This window comes from Hyalella azteca, unplaced genomic scaffold (assembly GCF_000764305.2).
Source record: "Hyalella azteca isolate HAZT.00-mixed unplaced genomic scaffold, Hazt_2.0.2 contig12591, whole genome shotgun sequence".
Classification (NCBI taxonomy): Eukaryota; Metazoa; Arthropoda; class Malacostraca; order Amphipoda; family Hyalellidae; genus Hyalella; species Hyalella azteca.
The window spans coordinates 68147-91459 of NW_025942546.1; the positions used below are offsets into that span (position 1 = coordinate 68147).

General features: G+C 40.6%; 1 protein-coding gene across 1 annotated transcript in view; it reads right to left on the bottom strand.

The window, feature by feature from the left end:
• Window positions 1-18916: 18916 nt before the first annotated feature.
• LOC108680273 (homeobox protein Nkx-6.1) overlaps window positions 18917-23313 on the bottom strand; it is a 57412-nt gene continuing 53015 nt past the window's right edge. Inside the window, exon 7 of the mRNA XM_018169073.2 lies at window positions 18917-19397. Within this exon, the coding sequence (XP_018024562.1) occupies window positions 18957-19397 (441 nt within the window). The 3' untranslated portion in view covers window positions 18917-18956. The remainder of the gene's footprint in view (window positions 19398-23313) is intronic.

Consider the following 23313-nt stretch of genomic DNA (forward strand, 5'->3'; position numbering starts at 1 on the left):
TTTGACCCTCGGGTTTGTATTTAGTACCAGTCAATGCATGCAATTTATTTATTTTTATATATGTGATGTACACATTATTCTTCAATCTCGAAATTTAATCCTACCTACGTTTGTTTTTGGAAAGTTTTTTTTTCTATGCCTTCGAGTCTCCATGCCCCCGATATAAAGTTTTATTATATATTTTTCTTTTGATTTATTGTAGACATAATCAATCATCTTGCATGGACGACTGTCTAGACATCATCACCACTTAAATTCTGGCAAATAGTATTTCAAATTTTGCAAAATATTCCTGCTAAGCAAAACAACAATGATAAACTAGTCACTGACGGAATTACACAATTTTTAGTTAATCTTATTTTGAGAATAATTTTATATATATATTATTTATGTATCGCATTTTTGCCTTTCTTGGCCGACATCATTGAATAATGTATATTTCACTCGTACCTAAGGCTTTTCATGAAATTTAGAAGTTGATCAATGTGTCCAACTTGACGATATCTAATCATTCGAATAGTTTATTGCAAAGTAAGTCTGTTCATTGCACAATGTAAACCATTTTCTGGCATATTATTCCCTGTAATATTCACAATATTTTTGATAGCAAATTGATTCACAGAAAAAAAATACTTTTTTTGCCACAAAGCAGGTGCACTGGTGTACAGGTGCACTTGTGTACAGACGCAATGGTGTACAGGTGCACCGGTGTGCAGGTGCGCTGGTGTGCAGGTGTACTGGTGTGCAGGTGCACTGGTGTGCAGGTGCACTGGTGTACAGGTGCACTGGTGTACAGGTGCACTGGTGTGCAGGTGCACTGTTACTCGATGACAAAGACTCACAGACATAATCACAACTAATTGCATCATTAAAATTACCATATTATTATCCATTATCTTAATAATGAAATATAAGAACAAATCTAACAAAAGAACAGAACAGATGAGTTTGGTCATCAAAAATCAGGGACGGAACACCGCGTCCAGCGGCTGGCGGTGTGGTGAGGGCACGGGAGAGGGAAACTGCATTATGGGAAGGATGGGAAAGAGGGAAACTGAGAGGAAATAACCTGTAGGGAAGTGAGGATGATGATCGGAGAAGCTTAGAGGAAGAGGAGAGGAGAAGTAAAAGAGAATAATCATGTGCGTTGGGAAAAGTGACAAGTACGAGAATATCGAGCGAGTGGATGAAGGTATGGAGCTAAAATTAACAGTTTGCGTTAAAAAAGCGTAAATTACAGGTGAAAATGAGCCTATGAGGAAAGAAAGCAGGAAAATGTATAAATTTTTCTGCATGAAAATGCATAAAATGCAATAAAATTTTTAAAATTCAATAAAGCTTAATTCTCATGGAAGATTTGGCCAAATGAAAGGAAGAATCAAAATAAGACTAAAACATACATGCAGCAGGCCAGGTAGAGATAAAGATAGTGAGAGACTGGGATAAAAATAGATAGAGTGAGCGAGGGGGGCGCGTGGGGGGCGGCGCTGCTATGATGCATGGCTGGGTTGACATGACAAATGAGGCGGCGCGATTTATGAATGCGTCGAAAGACTCGCACGAGCCACGGCCGTGTCACCAGCTACCTTCACGACACTCTGCCGTGGCATGTGGCGTGCTGTAGCCAAATGCCACATCATCAGCTGCCTTCACGACACTCTGCCGTGGCATGTGGCGTGCTGTAGCCACATGCCACATCATCAGCTGCCTTCACGACACTCTGCCGTGGCATGTGGCGTGCTGTACATCATCAGCTGCCTTCACACACCACGACTTTACTGCTGGCATAGCATATACCAGGGGCTATATATATACTAGCCACACAGTACATGCAATAAGTCTCACGGTATGTACAAGTGACGCTATGCATACAAGTCATACAGCTCACACAAGTGACACTATATACACCAGTCGCATAGCACACACAAGTCACACAGCTCACACAAGTGACACTATATGTATATACCAGTTACACAGCACATACAAGTCATACAGCACGCACAAGTGACACTATATACACCTGTCGCGCAGCACACACAAGTCACACAGCTGACACAAGTGACACGATGTATACTAGTCACACAACACACACATATGACACTATGTACACCAGTCACACAGCACATACAAGTGACACAGCTCATACAAGAGCCCCGCTATACAGCGTGCTGCCCCACACAGCCCACACATCCAGTATGTATTGCTGCAATACCTCAGGGATTACAGACCTCCCAGTCGCTGCTGCTCCAGCCTGCCACCAACGCTGGCATTCCGACCAGCATTCAGTCATTCAGTCGTACATATAGTCATAAATTTAGTTATTCAATCGTACATATAGTCATCTAGTCGTATACGTAGTTATTCAGTCGTACATATAGTCATCTAGTCGTATATGTAGTTATTCAGTCGTACATATCTAGTCGTATACGTAGTTATTCAGTCGTACATATAGTCATCTTGTCGTATATGTAGTTATTCAGTCATCCATGTAGTCATGTAGTATGCTGTGTAGTCATCCAGTTGCCTGTATGGTCATTCAGTCGTCTGTGTTTTCACCCAGTCGTCTGTATAATCATCAAGTCAACTATGTAGACATTCAGTCGTCAATATAGTCATCATGTCATCAAGTCACCCTTCTTTGCCCAACAAAATGAACTAAAAATTTGTTCATTTACAGCCTCATTAATATAAAATGTAATTTTTGTATTTAATTCTAATCATTTGACTTTTTTATATTTTTCTCGAGACGTTCGGTATTCCCGGGAACTTTCTCCAATGAAGTGTCGCTGTTGCCTCCCAATGACCATTTGATGAGGCACTAAAGGCCACTAAGTGCCATTGCCACACTAAGGCACTAAATGCCACTAAGCGGCATTCACTCAGGTGCTAATCAGACATTCGCAAGTCAACTTAAGTTCACCTGCAATTCGAGATTGTTTGCGTAATTGCAATAAACGTTGCAATGAACTCGTCTCCTTTATAGTACACGAGCATTGCGCCGTGTGCGTACAAACGCATGTGCGTCTCATGGAAAATGCGTGCTTAGCATTAGATATTCGTAACAATATAATTAAATAAAAAAGTTGTGCCAAAATAGTCGAATTATTATTACCTACCAATGAGAAACTGAATTCAACTGCTACAATTTAACACAAATTTCATCCAATCGAATTTTATTTTATCAAGCGATCTGCCGAGCAAATTGAAGTAGAAATTAGATTTATGGCGTGTAAGTTATATATTACCTGCATTAAACTTTGCAACCGCAGGATTTTGAATGATCATGTTTAGTACCAACTACTGAAAGTTGTATGTAGAAGTATAGGCTAGGTGCAAGTGGATCAAAATTTGTGCTACTATTCATGGCTTAATTACTACTGGTGCGAGAACACGGTGCCCGCACTGTTTGGTAAGGGGTTGTGTATTATAGAATAAAATAGAAGTGTCGGCGCTGAAGAAATAGACACATGGCCTTTTGCCGATTCTTGTACTTTTTGTGACTTGATTCACAGGAAATCTAAAAAACTGGCTTTTTGACCAAATCTTTACTTAACTGAAATTTGTTTGAGCTAGCTACTGGACTTATTATCAATTCCGTAAGGTGCTAGGCTTTTCAAGACTGAACATATGCTCCTGCATAGCTTCGTCTAGTCTGTTCTTGAAGGCGTTCATACTCGGAGCGTCAACGATGCTATCAGGGAGGCTGTTCCACATGTCGGTGACTCGAAGCGAGAAGAAATGTTGTCGCATGGATGTGTTACAACGCAATTTTTTTTTAGTTTATAGCCGTGGCCCCTGGTGTTAGTTCCTGTTTCAAATTCTAGGACTCCTTCTGGGACCTTGTATAAACCATGAGTACACTAAGTATAAAGCCTGGAATTATCCTTGTTACATGTATTCGGACATTTTTTATTAAACTTTTGTTCTTTTTACGTTTTGGTGACCACACGGCGTTTCCAAACTCTAGGTTTAGGCGCACGACAGCAACAAACAACTGCTTCATCACTCCTGCATCATGGAACTCGTAAGAGCGTCTGATTAGTCCAAGTCGTTTATGTGCTTTATTAACTTGAGCTTCAATATGCTTTAAAAAATTTCAACTCATTGTCGACATTAACTCCTAAATCTTTTTCCATTGTCGACTTTGACATAATTTCTCTGTCGTTACAACCATGTCTTTTCATACTGTAATCTTGCTGTTCATTGTTCTGTACCTACAATACATATGTTGGCATTAAAATGCAGCTGCCACGTATCAGCCCAATCAACTAACCTGTGAAGATTATATTGAAATGACATTTTTTTTCCAACGCATCCTTCACTGTATTATAAACTTATGTGTTGGCATACATATGGAGCACAAGTTTGACTTTGACACTACTTCTGGCAGATTGCTTATAAATGCAACGAACAAAATAGGCCCAAGAACGCTTCCTTGTGGCACGTCACTACACATTGTCTGACACGGTTCCGTTAATACTGACACGTTGTCGTCTACCTTCAAGAAAATCTCTGATCCATTTGAGTACATTACTCTCAATTCCCAAAGACTTCAATTTACGCAACAGCCGCTCATGTGGGACACTGTCAAATGCCTCGGCAAAATTGAGGTTCACTGAATCCACTGTTTCCCTTACATCTGGCAGGCAGGTCCATTCATTCAAAGTAGACAAGAAGTTAGTTAGTGTTGCAGGATCTATCAGCAATAAACCATGTTAACAGTCTGATAGGAGATTATTAGCAGTCAAATGATCTATCAATCGATCCCTCACAACAGATTCCATTACCTTGCAAACGACACGTGTCAAACTGACAGGGCGATAGTTGCCCGGGCAACTCTTGTCATTTTTTTGAACAATGGTTGAGCTTTCCAGTCGCCAGGCAAGAACATTTCGTTCAAGGCATTTTGAAAAAAATATAACTCAGTACTCACTGCAGTGAGTGACAGAGAGCGCATATTCTCGTCGACGAAAACGTGGTCATGGACGGACGGACGGACGGACGGACGGACATGATGAGCACAATAGCTAATTTTTTCCATAAATGAGAAAATGCACTAAAAATACTGTCAAAGGGCCGGCCAATCTTGAATATTCACATTTTAATCTTTTAATATTTCTAGCGGAATATTTACTTGCTATATGTAAATGTATCATAATTCTAAGAATTTACTTTAAGTTTATTTAAGCTTTGCTGATTTGTTTGCAGGAAGCTATAGCGGTATGCTGAATCAAGTGTGAATAATTGAAGCATTTCAGAACCTCCGACGCGTTAACTCATCAGTAGTGGAAATTTTATACGAAAGGCGGCGAACAATTTCATGCTACTGTAGAGATCGTCTTTAATCTTAATATGAATAATCTTGTCTGTATGTCAACATTAGGAAGCTATTATCAATTAGCTAAACAAAGTTACTGCAGACCTGCTCTGTCGTAAGATGTAGGATATTGTAGAAAGTGTAGGATAGTGTCGTAGACCGTACATGAGCTGCAGCTTCATCCTCGATACATAAATTATTGCACTTTTCACCGATAATATACATATATTTTTAAAAATAAATAACTGCGCTATGATATTTTATTTACTGCAGAAGTACTCACAGGTTAGCCAGGCTGTGCTCTGGATCAATAATTCTTGCAATTTTAGAAGCCTCATTACTCCGATGATGAGAATAAAAGTGATACATAATAATTTAAGAAATGCCCGTTTGAACTCACATTTTACATAGAATTGCATTTAATTACCATTGTAGAATCCGGAATATTTTCATCTGCCTTCTAAATTAGACTAGGACAACCAATTAAAAAATAAAATTAAAATTTTTATCCCAATCTTCTGCTTCAGGTATTGCAATACCTTGTTACCCTATCTTTTCCTTCATCGCGACGAAGGCGAGAATAATAATTTTTTCCTGATAAGTCTGTTAGATATAAAATGCCTGTCTAAATAAAAAAATATTAAATTAAGGTATAAATTTACACCAGAGCACAGAGATCGAAAAGCTTGACGATGACAAAAATTTTACGTCACAAATGGAGCAACAAAATCTTATAAAATTACACTCTCGAACATTTCTACCGATCTCACTGCAAGAAATATCCCGAAATTCCGACGAACGTATTCATTTTCGTTGACTGAAACATATCATATTTGTCGAGAGTCCATATCCTGCACCTATCTTTGAGAAGGCCTCGTAAAATACGGAGCGCGGCGTTGAAAACATTTCAAGACGCCTTATGGGCCCTGCGAGCTTCCTATATTTGTGTTGTTGCCGGCGCTTTATGGATGTTCATCCATGGCTGCAAGATCTTTATGGATCTGAAGCCTGTTCATCCAAGGGCACCACAATTCATGGGAATTGAAGACCTCCATCAACCTCGATCCATATCCAGACGCTGTATCCAGGCATTCATCATATTACATGCAGCACAAGGGCAAGACCTACGTAAAAATTTGTAATGTAGTAACATTTGTTCTCGGGGTGAGCGCTGAGAAAATCATCGAGGGCACTTATAAATGAGGTTAGGAATCAAATTGATTGAATTATCGACTGTGGAGTAATGTTCAGTGTTACTTATGTGAATTTAACATAAAGCAAGAATTTTCGGAACTTTCACAGAGAAAATGGGACATGGGACATGGTGTCTAAATAGTGACCCATTTTCTTCAAGTAACTAGCACTGATACGCCCTTTTCCTGAGCCAAATAGTTCATGATGACCCACACATGCGTTAAAAGTGCATCGCTATTTGGTTAATGTCTCACTCATTTCCTTGAGTGTGGTATCCATTTAAACACCGGATAAACTGAAATTTTTTTAATGTACGTGGACCCAATAAAAATAAATTAGTTCTAGTCGGCAGAACCCTGAATAAACCATTGGATTCAGATTAATTTATTGCGAAAAGTAAGGGATATAGAAAGAATTTATGAGCATCAGGGCTGAGTGAATATTGTAATTCATGACAGCTCTTCATGAATAACGTCAAGACGTCGCTATAGACGTCAACACATGACGTTGTTATAGACGTCATCTGCTGAAGAAGTTGGTATGACTATTTCTTGCTATGATGAATTCATGAACTGAACGGTAATAACTTAATATACATGCAAAATACGATGGCAATAATACACATTTTTTTGACACTTGCAAGACGAGTCCATAGCGCCCGACGTCAACCTCGCCCAGACAGAAGAGTCATCTTCCATCTTCCCTTATTTGTGAAGCGTGGCCATAAATAGACGCAAGTTTTGCTCAGGTCTATAAGGAGCCGTAAGGTATCTTTGGAAGCGTGTGCAGGAGGCCACTTTGCGTCCAAACTCCCGTCACATTCTGACAAATTCTCGCGGAGAAGAACGATCCTGCCGCTCGTAGCGCGCGTCTGGCAGGCGTTATACGCAGTGCTGCGAATTGCAGGCCAGCCATTACGCTAGGGGGGAGGTGTTGGTGGTGGGGGTGGGGGTTGTGGATGTGTATAAGAGACAGGTGTACAGGTGCACTGGTGTGCAGGTGCACTGTTACTCGATGACAAAGACTCACAGACATAATCACAACTAATTGCATCATTAAAATTACCATATTATTATCCATTATCTTNTGGTGGTGGTGGTGTGGTGATGATATGGTGGTGGTGGTGTGGTGATGATATGCTGGTGGTGGTGTGGTGATGATATGGTGGTGGTGGTGTGGTGATCATATGGTGGTGGTAGTGTGGTGAGAAGGATGGAGGAAGGATGGTGGTGTGGAGGTGAGCTACCTGAGCGCCCATTAAGCTACCTATTATGGCTGCCACCGGCGCAATAAATACAGTCATTTAAACAAGCTTGCCTCCCGCAGCCTATTCAACCAGGGAAATTGACGCACCGAACTTTCACTGTTGGTTGAAGAGGGAAATGGACGAGTCGAACTTTCACTGTTGGTTGAAGACGGGGAAATGGACGAGTTGGACTTTCACTGTTGGTTGAAGACGGGAAATTGACGCGTTGAACTTTCACTGTTGGTTGAAGACGGGGAAATGGACGAGTCGAACTTTCACTGTTAGTTGAAGACGGGAAATGGACGTGTCGAATTTTCATTCTTTGTCAATAGCAAGTGAACAAACATACTGTTATGAGTACAAGGTGAGTAGCAGTTGAGTAAACAGGCCGCTACTAGTGATTCACCTCCGCTTTTTTCGATGAATGCAAGCGTTTTCTCGACTCGAAACGCAAAGTTTCACGGCATTTTAAAAGATTACAGTTGAAACCTAGAGTTACTATATGAGCCTTGTAACTGTAACATGCTTTGGTCGCCCCTCCTTGTCTACACAATAGAACTTCTGGTCCTGGTCAGATGTTGCGGCGAGCCGTTGTCGCAAGTACAGACGTTAATCCCACTTAAGTCGCCACAGCACTTATTTTGTAACCAGCCTAATATAAAACTCTATTTTATAAACCAAACTGAATCAAAACATTCTAGAGAGACCAAAACAGCTTAGAATTCATTGCGTGATAATTGAACCCTACAAATCATAGTTCTCACCATTATTATTAGATTTTTTGACGACTTATGTGTCAGTGACGGTAGAACATCTAGATGCCAATTTTATTTTCAATGTTGTGCTACGATCTCACTGCAGGTATTGCGAACCCTGACATTTGTCGCAGCGTTGCTCTGAAGTTTATTCTGTTACACCGCATGTTAGTTTGTTTCTTCATTCATATAACTCGTCAGAAATACCGAGTGACTCGTGATCTATTTTAAAAAAGTAATGAAAATGATATATCATGAAATAAATGAATGAAAGCGTCCCTCGTAATCAATAATTTATGCATGTGCTCACATTATTCAAACCCAACACGACTACAAACTTCTAGTCATATTCAAATATTGAGGTATTAACAATGCAACTCATTTAATACTTAAAAATATAACTTAAGTTATAAGTTTACAATGCGTTGGTGTACCTATACATAATACGCGTTTGGTGCTAGCAAACGAATTTAAATTTCCGCAGAAGCGCTTTACTTTTTGTCGCCATTTTAACGAACAATACATCAAAAATACGCTTGGGTTACGCGAGAAATATCATAAGTACGCTCGGGAAAAGCGATTAAACTTGCGGTAATATAAACATCCCCAGGGCATGAACGCCATATCTCTAATCTCATTGTGATGTAAGCTATGTACTCTAATTACATGTGCCTCAAGTACGGCTGATAATATGTACTCTGATTATCATGAACACCAACCACATTAAGTACATGTACATCAGGTACGGCTGATACGGCTGCAAAACTGCAATTAGAGCCGCCGTAATTCAGAAGCTAACGACGGTGCGAGAGGCAGCGCGTTCGTCGTAACCGGCCCGACTCGTTCATAAAGCGGCCGCAGTCTTTCTCTTAGTGGTTCATTAAGCCTTTCATTGGGAGGACCGCAGTCCTAAACTTTATTTAGCTCTCTTTAAGTGAACAAAAGATGGCCGACCAACTTTAGCGGCTACCTTTCACCCAAATACACGACTGTGTGTTTTGTAAAGCGAAGCATTTCGTGCTCTAGTTTTAAGGCTTGTATAGCTGTGCTACCACTTAAGACCGCCGTGTCTTGTAGTTCTTGTACCACAAAACGGCTTAGTCCTTGTTTCAAATTTAACAATTTATTTCTCATTATTTCTTGCGTTTCCAGTTAAATGAGTTCATCTATAAATGACCTTAAATTACTCGGATGTAGCTTCAGATGTATGTATTCTAGTCCATTAAAGAACTTTTGTTTACTTGAGGTACTGGGACAAAATATAAGAGAATTGGGACAGTTACTGTGCACGATGTTTGCGCGCAGGACGCTGGATGCAGGACGTGCAGGATGCTGGACACGCTGGATGCAGGACGTGTAGTATGCTGGGCACGCTGGATGCAGGACGTGTAGGATGCTGGGCACGCTGGATGCAGGACGTGCAGGATGCTGGGCACGCTGGATGCTGGACGTGCAGGACGCTGGGCACGCTGGATGCAGGACGTACAGGATGCTGGGCACGCTGGATGCTGGACGAGCAGGATGCTGGGCACGCTGGATGCAGGACGTGCAGGATGCTGGGCACGCTGGATGTAGGACGTGTAGGATGCTGGGCACGCTGGATGCTGGACGTGTAGGATGCTGGGCACGCTGGATGCAGGACGTGCAGGATGCTGGGCACGCTGGATGCAGGACGTGTAGGATGCTGGGCACGCTGGATACAGGACGTGCAGGATGCTGGGCACGCTGGATGTAGGACGAGCAGGATGCTGGGCACGCTGGATGCAGGATGCACCAGAGATGTAAGTGTGGTGATGTACGTGTGAGAGGTTAATTCGGGCTTATGTATGGGTGATGATGTGATGAGTGTTGTGCTGATTTAGTGTGATGAATGAGGTGACAACAGTGTGTGGTGAATGAGATGATATGGAGTATGATGTGTTGAAAAAGTCTAAAATGTGAGGTTTTTAAAGGAGTGTGATGAGTGTGGTGTGGTGTCAACAGAGTATGGTGTCAGGTGATAACAAAACACTTGCTGCGGGTCACCAAAAGTTTCTGAACTGCCGTTCTTGCGTCGGCTCTTTTCGAAATTAATTTCGTCAACTATGCACTAACCATCGAACGTGAAATAACTTCGAACTGCTGCAAAGTTTATCCAGAGCCTCACACCCATGCATCGGCAAATTTAAGGGGACCGCCCTAGCATACGAAAACTTCTACAGTTATTATCCGATTGTCATGAAACTTCACATACATACGTAAAATGTAAAAAATAACATTTTGCTCCTATGAATTTTTCGAAAAAAATTGATAGAAAACGTGAAATTCATAGAAAACGGCTAAAAAGGGGTACTTTAGAAACTCTATCTCCTCCCACAAATATCATCCTACAAAATCGAGACACGTATCAATCGATTCGTAAAGACCATATCTATTGACTCTAACATCACTTTTTTCATTTTCCATCTAGTTTTTTTTATTGCGTTTTTTTCTATTTTTCCCATTTTTTCTCATTTTTCACCCCTCCCCCCCTTCTCCCCCATATAAAAACGAATCAGACCGAAATTCAAAAAAGTGATGTTAGAGTCGATAGGCCTGGTCTTTACGAATCGAATGGTATATGTCTCATTGCTGTAGCTTGAAAACTGTAGGAGGAGATAGATTTGCCGTGAGAGCAGTATGAGGTTTTCAGTACGGTCAAAAGACTGCCCGCGCGGCACTTAAATAGACATAAAAGAGTCGCAACGCAGCCAAGATACCGTAACTTAGCCTTAAACCATTCAAGAAGGTATGGAGCAACTGGCTGCACAATAAAACCCGCCTCCCTTTGAGGAGCTGTCACAAAGTCATTTTTCGACGTACAGGGACGATACTTATACCGTTCGATGCGCAAGAAAACAACCTTTAAGATGAGATAAGAAACAAAAAAACTCAAAATTTTCAAATTTTAGCTAGGGCGGTCCCCTTAAGCAGCAAATAAATTTAGGGAATAAGATCAACTCCATCCTGGAAAATGAACTCGATAAATTGAAATCTCACTTAACAATCACGCGTGAAATAAAACTACGATTTACAATCAATAAAATGATATATTATAAGTGCTTGACAAGCACGTTTCCAAAAACTGCATTATTAGACAATGTGACAATCATTAGACAATTAGACAATCATTACACCATCTGTATAATAAGAATTAAACACCTCAAAATTAATGAACATAAATAAAAATTTCACAACGCAACTGCAGTACTTCCAACGTCCGCTTAATGAGGCAGCATAACTCCATAATTACACGAAGACGATTTCTCAATTCCCCGACAACGGTTGCAGCTTCTCACCGTAGCCACCACGCCTGCTCTAGACGCTGCGTAAATGAGCTGTAATATCACCACTAGCATCACAATGTTCTCGAGGGAAGCTGTGAGCTAAGGAGACTCATCATAGTCTCGTTTGTGGGAGTTTGCTTGGGCATGGCTTATTAACGGAGAGATTATAGCTAAGCGCTACTAATTAGAGTAACGAGCGGTAGATGGCGCGGCGGGTCGTACTATAAACACAACACTCACGGCCACACTTGCAACTCTTGGACGCGGCGTCGTTATGGCCAGACGAGCTAACTTGGCCAGCGTTAGGGCACGTCTTGTAGGCACTACTAAGTTAGTATTCTTCACTAAAGCTTCAGATAATGAATACTGGACGATGTGAAACTTGCGTGCTGTCTTTCAGGAAATGGATACTTTCAACATCATGATCTGGATACTTTCCCAGAGATAGATGATTGATACTTAAAGGTTTCCAGAGACCGAATACTGATACTTTGAGATTTTTAGATGCAGAATATTGATACTCTGAGGTTTCTAGAGACAGACTATTGATACTTTGAGATTTTTAGAGACAGAATATTTACACTTTGAGGTTTTTAGAGACAGAATACTAACACTTATGAATTTCTGGAGACAGAAGACTGGTATTTTGAGGTTCCCAGAGGTAGAGAACTGATACTTAGAATTTTCCGGAGACGTTGGGGACGAATCTTAATCTTATTCATTCACGACGTATATTCCGTGAGTTTAGACATGAAGTTATGAGTAACTTCTGTGACATTGTTGAGATATCTTCGTCACTCATGCGAAATGTCTGGGGCTGAAGTTCGCACATGATCTTGAGTCTGGCATCATCTCGATGCACCGAAATAGCACCACCAGTATCATAGTGAAGTGTAGGCCTGATGTGGAGTATACCACCAGCAGCATCACTAGCACTAGCAGCAGCACCAGCAGCAGCACTAGCAGCAGCACCACCATCAACAGCACCATCACCATCACCATCACCATCACCATCACCATCACCGTCACCATCACCATCACCATCACCATCACCATCACCATCACCATCACCATCACCATCACCATCACCACCACCATCACCATCACCATCACCATCACCATCACCATCNATCTGTCTCTTATACACATCTAGATGTGTATAAGAGACAGGTGGTGGTGAGGGTGGTGGTGGTGAAGGTGGTGGTGGTGGTGGTGGTGGTGGTGGTTAGGGTGGTGGTGAAGACTGTAGATTCGTCGGTGGTGATGGTGGTGAAGGTAGATAATTCTGTGGGGATTGTGATGATGGAGGTGATCAGTTGATGATTCGTTTGTAGGGATGTTGGTTGTTGATTTAGTGATGCGGTAGTTTGATGATTCGGCTGTTGTAAAGGCTTATAACTCGACTGTGGTGAAAGTCATTAGCATCAAGGCTAATGCTTTTAACCACCGCCCCAAACGCAAGGCCACAAATGGCAAGGCCACAAATAGCAGGGGCACAAACGGTAAGATCACAAATTGCAAGGACACAAGCAACAAACGGCAAGGCCACAAACGGCAAGGCCACAAACGGCTAGGGCAGTAGCATAAAAGCCACAAACGACAAGGCTACCAGCAAAAGCCACAACTGCCAAATTAGCAAAGGCCACTAATGGCAAGGCCAAACAATTCATTCCCTTGACCTTGTTAAAACTGCGCAGGTGAAACGCTTGTGCCCTGGCAGTTGCTCTCTAAAATGTTTGTGAAGCTATCACAGCAAACTATTATAAATGCTCTTAGTTAATTAAAGGTGTCTTTATATGTGTACATTGAACCACACAAAGCGACGGTTACTAACATACTGAGCTCCTGGTCAAATAGATGCTTCCCACTTCCTACTTATGCTTCCCATTTCCTGCTTATCCGTACAGTTTCCTACTTATCCTCCACACTTCATACATATGCTTTCTACTTTTTACTTGTGCTTCTCACTTCCTACTTATGCTTCCCACTTCCTACTTATTCTTCCCGTTTCCTACTTATCCTTAACACTTCCTACTTATGCTTTCTTCTTCCTGCTTATCTTTCCCACTTTCTACTTGTGCTTCCACTTCCTACTCACTTCTCCCTGCACTTTTCCTCGCGACTCCTCCAGCCCCACGCTTCAGTTCCCATGTATTAGCGAGGTCGTCCTCTGATCCATTAGACATATTAAATATCACAGCAACGACCGACCTCCGATCTCTCGACTACACCGACCGCTTAGCACCAGAAACGGACGAGTGACGGAAGAAACTGACGAATAAAGAGAAAAACGGATGAGTAACTGGATAAACGGATGAATAAAGGGAGCAACGGATGAGTGACAGGAGAAACGGATGAGTAACAGGAGAAACGGATGAGTAACTGGAGAAACGGACGAATAAAGAGAGAAATGGATGAGTAACAGGAGAAACAGATGAGTGACGAAAGGAACTGATGCATGAGTAACCGGAGAAAGGGGTAAATAAAATAAGAAACCGATGAGTAACTGGAGAAACGGTAATAGTTCCAACAAATGTCAGTCCCGCCAAGTGTCGTCGGCAACGGCGCCGCAATCAAGGCGTGGAGGAGAAGTGAGGCTGGAGGAGAAGTTTGACAAGGGGGAGGGGGTTGTAGTGAATTAGAGGATGAGAGATGTAAGAACTGAGTGGGAGAAGATGGGAGAGGAGGAAATAGGGAGGAGGGAGAGGAGGGAGAAGGGAGAGGGAAGAAGGGGAAGGAGGGAGAAAGGGAAGGAGGAGAGAAGGGAGAAAGGGGAGGAGGAGAGAAGGGAGAAGGGGGAGGAGGGGGAGGAGGGAGAAGGGAGAGGGGTGTAGGAGGGAGAAGTGAGAGAAGAGACCCGGGGGGCGGCGCAGATAAACGCAAGCAAATGGCGCTACGATGAGCCCGCTTTATGATCGCATTTGCTGCTATCGCGCTACTGCGCCCGGCGTTTCCTGCCCCCTTCCTGCCCTTCATCCTCATCTGCCCCATCCTCATCTCCTTCCCTTCATCCTCTTCTGCCCCTTCCTCATCTCCTTCCCCTTCATCCTCATCTGCCCCTTCCTTCTCTCCTTCCCATTCATCCTCATCTGCTCCTTCCTTCTCTCCTTCCCCTTCATTATCTTCTGCCCCTTCCTCCTCTCCTTCCCCTTCATCCTCTTCTTCCTCTTCCTCATCTTTTTCCCCCTTCCTCCGCTTCTACGCATCTTCTTTCCTCTTTCTTCCTCCACTAGACACTCATCCATCCTCTTTCTCTTCTTCTCCACCTACCGCTTTTATGCTCGTCCTCTTCTTCACGTTATCACAACTTCTCTCTAACCTCTTTTACTCAATTTCGTTGCCTAATTTTTTTCCTCCTCCTAAATTTCTTATTCCACCTTCTTATTCACTCATCATCTTCTTCTCTACAACACTGCTTTTCCTTGCACTTTGACTTCTGCTATCTCCCTTACCTCTATAATATATTTTATTTCAATTGATCAAAATTGATTTCTATGATATCATCGAGAATTACTGGAAATGCGAGAACTCAAGGAAAGTTAAATTGTTGACTGTAAACCAAATTTTATTTGGGCCATCGTCCCGCTTAATTTGTACTCATGTACCCCGCTTAATAATTTATTGTATTGAATTTTGACACAACCGCCTTCAATTGATCGAAAAACTCAGCCTCACTGCTGCTAGAAATAACTGAAAAGGGGTTTCTCCAGACTAAAATGAACTATTTTTCTATCGCATGAAGAGCTCCAGTAATAATATTGACTCCATCGATAATTTGATATCGGCGTCGCATCAACAGGAATGCGACACAATCGGCCTTACATCAACGGGAACTCGACACAATCAAAGCGAGATGGAAGCTCATTGGTCAGCGGTTCGGAGTGTCATCCAATCGCAGCATAACGGCCGACGCGACTGCCTTTACGGGCGCCATCAACAATCGCTTTGATGACATCGCTTTTGTTCAACGGCATTTGTTTTACGAGGACAGATACGCGACGCTTCCCTCACATTTCCCTCACATTTTCTTCACATTTCTTGGACTGGAAGCGAGGAGTCGCGTCTTGTCTTGCCAAGCTCATGAATGTTACGACAGAGAATATTTTAAATGGAAGAGATGCTCAGGAATTGGAATTGAATTCTGAACTTCAGTAATGGAATTAAATGGATTCGATTAATAGTTGTGGATTCAGAATTGACACTATCTGGAGATTTTTAATTAATGTACTCATATATTTCCGTAGATTCATTAACACATTAATCAATTTGGAGCATAAGATACCAAAAAAGATTCGAGGTTATTTTCTATTCATTTTTAATTACATAGTATATAATTTTTCATATCTCTTGGCTGTGAATTTTTGTGCTTTAAATAAAATTGGATAATATTGTTGAGAAAATTCTCATTGGTTACGACCATGACATTTTATAGCTTATTAAATAACATACAAGAAGAACTTCTGCACATAATACTGGAGGTTAAGAACATTCATCAAAAGGAGAAGATTCTATTTATCGGTAGAACATTTACATCTTAAATTTTTACAAAGAAATTCAATTCAAAGCTAGTCAAATAAATGCTGGCGAATTTCGACTCTTCTTTTCTTTCTAATACATTACAAACTTTTAGTGTCAAGAAGTTCCTGTTATATAAAATAATTGTTCTGAAAGAAAACACACTTGAATGCTGCTGAAAATATACACGAAGTTGAATTGCTATTGAATTGAACATCACTGCTTTTGTCGTTTCTATCGTTAATGGTTTTGCTCCTCGTAAGCTATAACAATTAAAAATAAATTATCTTTTGTGTATTTCATCAACTAGTAAACTGTGATGTTTTGTTGATGCTTGTAGAGCGTATTCTTTATCTTTATGATGCATCAGCGTGATTCATTCATTTAATGTCTACTCATAGACTTCACTGTAGAAATTTTACAGCTCCAATTAAGTTCTGTAAACTAAACCAGGTGTGCTTCTCTATGTTCCTACATGGCGATACAAAAAGCAATATATGAATAGACTCGCATAATAATGTGTTCAAATATGGACAAGGAGCTCATGCGACCTGACCACACATCTTAAAAATGCTGAAATGCATCTTAAGCTATCAGAAGCGTTCCCAAAAATCCTAACACTTTTTCATTGGAAAATCAAGCAAATCTAAAATGACAATTTTGTTTTTACATCTAGAAATTCACAAAAACAAGTTTACCGTGAAACATGATTCGCCGAAAGCCTTCATGTAATGAAGGCTTGATCTACCACTTTATTGAAAACAATAATTCTAATTTTAAGTCGAAGTTTTATTTACAAATAGACGCTATTCACACAATCGATCAACAACGAATGATCTGTACAGGAGTAATCGCCTCCCCTGCAACGGACGTCATTAAGATCTCGTCTTCCGACAAATTTACAACACCTTCAGAATTTTAATTTTCCTCGTCATGACCCCTTCTTCCCATGAATTAGCCATATAATTCAGAATATAATTCGTCAAGACCTTGTCGTGAGATGAGTTCAAAATATCCTTCAGAATTTTCCTCGTCATGACTTCGTCTTCCCATGAATTAGCCATATAATTCAGAATATAATTTGGCAAGACCTTGTCTAGAGATGAGTTCAAAATATCCTTCAGAATATCTCTCCTTATGACCTCGTCTTGCGACGAATTTGCTTAATATTTCAGGAAATAACTCAAAATGACCTCGTTTTAAGATGAGTTCACAATATCTTTCAGATTTTTCCTCGTCATTACCTTGTCTCGATAAGAGTTCACAAGCCTCATAAGAATATTCCTCTTTAAAAAGACAACAAAAACTGAGGAATGTGAGCGACTTTTTGAAGTTGTTTTCGCAAGACAGACAGCAGCATGCCTCATTTAAGTAAAGTAATTATTAGTTAAAATATATTGTTAAATACTCTCAGACGATTTCCTGAAGACATCCATCGCATGGGTTAACTATAACTAGTAGGTACAGTCACGCCTGGCCTTAACTATGTGGAAACTAAAGTTAAGCGTGTCTGAACCCGAGGTTAACTAGTAAAATAATTGTTAATTCATAACTTGAATACACATCGGCGACGCCTAGTGGACAGTCTGGTTCTGACGTATCCAAGCTATGAATAGCTAAGCCATGACTTATCTAAGCAAGTTAACTGCTGGAAAAGTTTGCTCAACTAGAACTAGCCGGCATATTCAAGTGATGGATTAACTTGAACTTTTAACTAGCCGCTTAGCCATGGCTTAACTACATTTTACTAGTAGGTAAGCACTTCAACTAGTAACCTGCAGCTAGGTCATGGTCAGCGCACGCATGTAATTAACTAGTAGGTAGTTTATTGCCTAGCTGGCCTGGACACAGAGATTGGATACAAAGTTTATGCAGCTAGTAGGAATGATAGAGGAATGTGCCTCTAAAATCGATTTTATGTACAAAAAGATCATCTAAAATATTCACAACGTTTGATTTAAAATTACGCCATAATTACATAATAGAGGATGTCTAAATACTAGGCAGAAAAAATTGGCAGCGCACTGGAAATATTATTTTAGCTTTTCTTTTCGACGCATAAATTATTTATTCACTTTTTATAAGTAACCTATTTCGTTCGAATTTTGTAAGCCGATGTTCTGTTAAAACGCAACAACGTTTAGGGAATCCCTGTAGATAATTGATTAGATTTACCCTAATTTAACGGGGATTTAATTGATTTGAATTACCACCGCTCTAAGGGTATTTAATATATCCGATATACCCACATCATACGGGTATATAAGTGATTATAATTACCCATGGTTTAAACAATTATTAGTTCAACCATTGGGATCTCACTGGACGGTTGTGGAGTCTGCGCTCGGCAGAAGGTGGGCTTCAAAATGTTCAAGTGGCTTGCGAATATTTTTTTCGGTTGCTGAAGAAATATTCTAAGAGATCGTATGTACAAACTCTCATCTGATATTGTAAAATCACGATCTGGGACGGGAAATACAATAATAAATGAAAAAATTTCAGATATAAATTGCAATGGAAAAGTTTTGTGATTTTTTAAATTAATTGATATTTTCGGGTTAACGCTTCGCACAGTTTTAATTATTAAAAGAAATTTGCTTTCTTTGTGTGAGCTTTTATTATTTTTATTGAAGGTCGTGCATCAAATGGTGATTCAGGCCTGGGGGCATTGTTTCGTGGGACTGGGGGAGCATGGGATGAGGGAGCAGTGGTAACGAGGGACGCGGAGGGGACAGAGATGAGGGACCAGCGTTTGGGGAAGGAGGTAGAAGGGAAGAAGAGGAAGTGGATGAACTACTCCCCGAAGATACCCCATTATTATTACATTGTTGTTGCTGCAATGACGAAGAACTTTGCCCGACGACGAAGTGCTGGTCGTCGATGGTTTGTTTTAACCTTTTGGGGTCGGCGCCCCTGGAGACGTGATCGTCGCCTCCTCCGTGGTCCGGAGTCTCGTCCTGATCGTCGTCCTCGTAGTCCGTGGCCTCCTCCTGCTTCCGCTTCGCCGTCGCCATTTCTGCTGCGTGCCGCTTACGCCATTTCGTTCGTCGGTTCTGGAACCAAACCTGCAACAACGAAAAAAAAAACAATCTTAGAAGTGCCAGATTCGTATTGACTGGGTCATAGTGAATGTTAAATAAATAATTTTTCTATCAAGATGTATTTCTAGCGGAAGTTGTTTAGATCATTTATTATTATAGGAAAGATTCTCTACTGGGTAGTATTTTCCTTAATATGCATTATTCTTCGTCTAGTTGATTGATAAATCTTCAATTCCATTTAAATAATTATGAAATTAACAAATAAAAAATTGATTTGGAAGTGTACTGAGAACATCACAACGCATCTGAAATTTGCATTTTCGAATTTACGTCTGAAAATTCGCATTTTCTAATGAAGCTGCAGAGGTCACGAGAGGGTACGCCACTTCACAGATCCCGGGCGTGGGAATGATGGCTTGTTGTTCTCAGTAACCGCATTCGGGGTTAAGGTTTAATCTGCATTTTAGTACTTCTATACACTTGTAATTATTACCAGTTTGTAAAAGTTGATATTAGGATTTATTTTCCGGCAGTACAAAGGTCTCGGTCCATCCAATATTGAGTGATCCTGTGGATTTAACCCGAATTTCATGGCCTATTTATAAATTATAGTTGTAAATAAGTTGACTTGATTGTTGCTTTCTCATTGATGAAGTCTTGTGAGAATTGATGAGAAAGATTTTTCGCGCGAAATGCAAGAAATCGGAAAAAATTTCCATTCATAATCAAGATCAATGATAAGTGTTATCTTGCAGAAAACCGCCATAATTGTACGTGGATAATCGATTACAGTGTATGTTAGAACCGGTGCTGACTATATTGTATATTATGACGATCTTAAAATATAGTGTGAAGTGAATTGATGTAAAGTAAACTAAATATTCGGAGCTATGTCCATAGACTAATTGTAAACAATCTCTCCTGGCATTATTTCTTCAGAGCTATCGGAAACAAGAAGAAATGTCGTAGTAAAGAGCACTAGTAGCAAATTAACCTAATTCACAGGTCTATGATTTTAAATACTTTTCTCATAAACTTTCTTGGTTTAATAACACTTAAGAATCATGCCCTGCGCTGTTTTGTAGCAGCATCGGACTGAAGGAAACGAGCGTCGCGCCGCCCGACCCTGCAGCGTCTACGAGAAATCGAAGAAGGTTAAGAAAGGCTCGTCCATGAAGTGAACGACATCGAGGGAGGAGAGGGAGCTTCAAAATTGTCCTTAGGCCGTTATATGAGATTAGATTTGGCGCCGCTAGACGTGACTGGAGTTGCCAGCTTCTCGACTCCTCCTTGCTATGGTGAGGCTGTATTGTGACGCAGTGCAGGAATATTGTTCTTTGTTCAATGCCAGACAATATTTAAATAGAATGTTTCAGAGTAATATGGTGTTTTTAAATGCAAGGCAAATTTTATAATGCAGTGACATTTCTATGATTGAATTACAAAACTCCTCAGGAACATTGGGCATTAAATGTGAAGCAATATTTAAATATAATTTTTACAGTAATTTGTTGTATTGAAATGCAATGAAATTTCTATGTTTAAATTGCAAGACTCCTCAGGAACATCAGGCATGTTCCGGTGCCACAGCACAGAACTAGACGAGGTTCTAAGTTAAGTAAGAATTATAGTCGCAGCATCTTAAACTTAGTTATTTAATATTATATTTCGTTATTTACCGCATTAAATTATTTGCCACAGCTGCCTTAACAAAATTGATTCCGATTAGCGGCTTTATTTAGTGTTTCAAAATGTTTCCAATTTGCAAATATTGGTGTTGAAATATGTTTTTATTTGCCAACTACTAATGATTAGCAACACTGGTATATATCACATAGGTTCGTGGTTAGGCTTTAATTTTTAAACGTTCATTTTTTATTTACCTCATTGAATCTGAGTTATGTTTCAAGTAATAAAAAGTAACCCTGTCCCAAGTACCCAAGAAGTACCAAGTGTCACGAAATAAAGTTTTTCGCAGTACGGACTGCAGCACAAAACCCTGTCTCTGTATGCCTACATTGGCAAGGCTCTGCAGGTCTCGAAGCGATGACATCGTGGCGGTGAACGAAGGCTCTATGGGCGATATTACGATGGTATCTAGCGCCATGCAAGCTTGACATCTATTGCCATGGCTATATGATATAAAATGCCGCGACACGCTGCAGCCAGCCTGACCTACTGCCATCATCCAATCTTTCGTATCCTGGTAATTCTTAGCTGGTTTATCGGTGGCGTATCGGTGGCCGTCGGTCGGCCACCATCACAAGGGCTCCCAACATGGCTACGGCGGTTATTGCACTGCGTCGCGCCGGGACTCGTCTTCGCAAATCTTCCTCTATCGAATTTCAGCGAACTTTGCGAGGAAGCTTGACGAAGTGCAGAAAACATGGATTTGAGGTGATATGCTGGCCGCAACTTGCGTCGTTCACCGCACTTTGGGCGCTCATCTTTCTTTTTCTGACCAGCCATTTTTCTAACTCAAGATTTTTCGGCCGTCTTTTTGTATATTTTTTTTATCATTCGGTTTTTTTAAAGTTATTCCCATTAGTTTTGACTTATTCGTGGCTCTTAATTATGTAATTATGATGCTTCCTCGGTTGCTTGTCATGTAATTTTTAATGCGGTAACTAAAGCGCAAGCAAAAAATATAGTCAATTATGTATATTTTATACCTAATCGAGGGCGCCAAGATATTGACATCACACTATACATCGTACTTGAGTCAACGTTGAATTAAACGTTGCTTTGTTGAATCAAAGTTGATTAGACGCAGCATAGTTACGTTGCTTTACGTTCAATTAACGCTAATTCAGCAGAAAATGCAGCGTTTTTTTTATTTGCCTGGTGCCACCAGCCTCCATGGCGCTGGACAAGAGGGCATTTCCCTCACATGCCTCAACTGTGCTGGCCACTAAGCCATTACCGCATTAAGACTATAATTGAGTGTCGTGGAAGTTGACCGCAATCAATGTAGTTAAGCCAGGGCCACAAGTAACGGCAGATTGAGGTTAGTTTGAGGGCAATATAGACCTTATAGATTAGGTCTTTAAGACCAAGATTGGCTTGCGCCAAGCGGCCGCCAATATCATCTCTAATGGCCTCGAATATTAGGACCCAAGCCACGGTCTGCGGCCTTGCTTGTTTTGACTTCCTTGAGATTTCATCTTCCTCGCTTGCATCAATGCATGTAATTTTAATTTGTTTATGTGGTGCTGCTGTGATGCTCATGGCTTTAATTTGTTTATGTGGTGCTGCTGTGATGCTCATGACTTTAATTTGTTTATGTGGTGCTGCTGTGATGCTCATGACTTTAATTTGTTTATGCGGTGCTGCTGTGATGCTCATGGCTTTAATTTGTTTATGCGGTGCTGCTGTGATGCTCATGACTTTAATTCATTTATGCGGTGCTGCTGTGATGCTCATGACTTTAATTTGTTTATGCGGTGCTGCTGTGATGCTCATGACTTTAATTTGTTTATGCGGTGCTGCTGTGATGCTCATGGCTTTAATATTATTTGTTTATACGGTGCTGCTGTGATGCTCATGACTTTAATTTGTTTATGCGGTGCTGCTGTGATGCTCATGGCTTTAATTTGTTTATGTGGGATATGTGTGATACAATTTTTCAGGGTTTATTATTAATTACATCAACATTTTCAGAGCATTTTTTTTGTACTGAGCGAACATTTTCAAACAATATTTTGCATTGCATGGGAAATTTTAGAGCAGAGTTTGCATTGCTTCAATATATTAAACCACATTTTGGATTGCGTCAACATTTATTTTCTGATGCTATATAATAATTTTCATGGAAAGTCATTATAGAGAAACTATTCATTATTTTCATAGAAAATCATCGTTATTATCGTTCTCATGCTTCAGTAAATGCCAAATTATCTATATAATATGGCATTATTAGTATTGTCCGTCTTCTGATGTT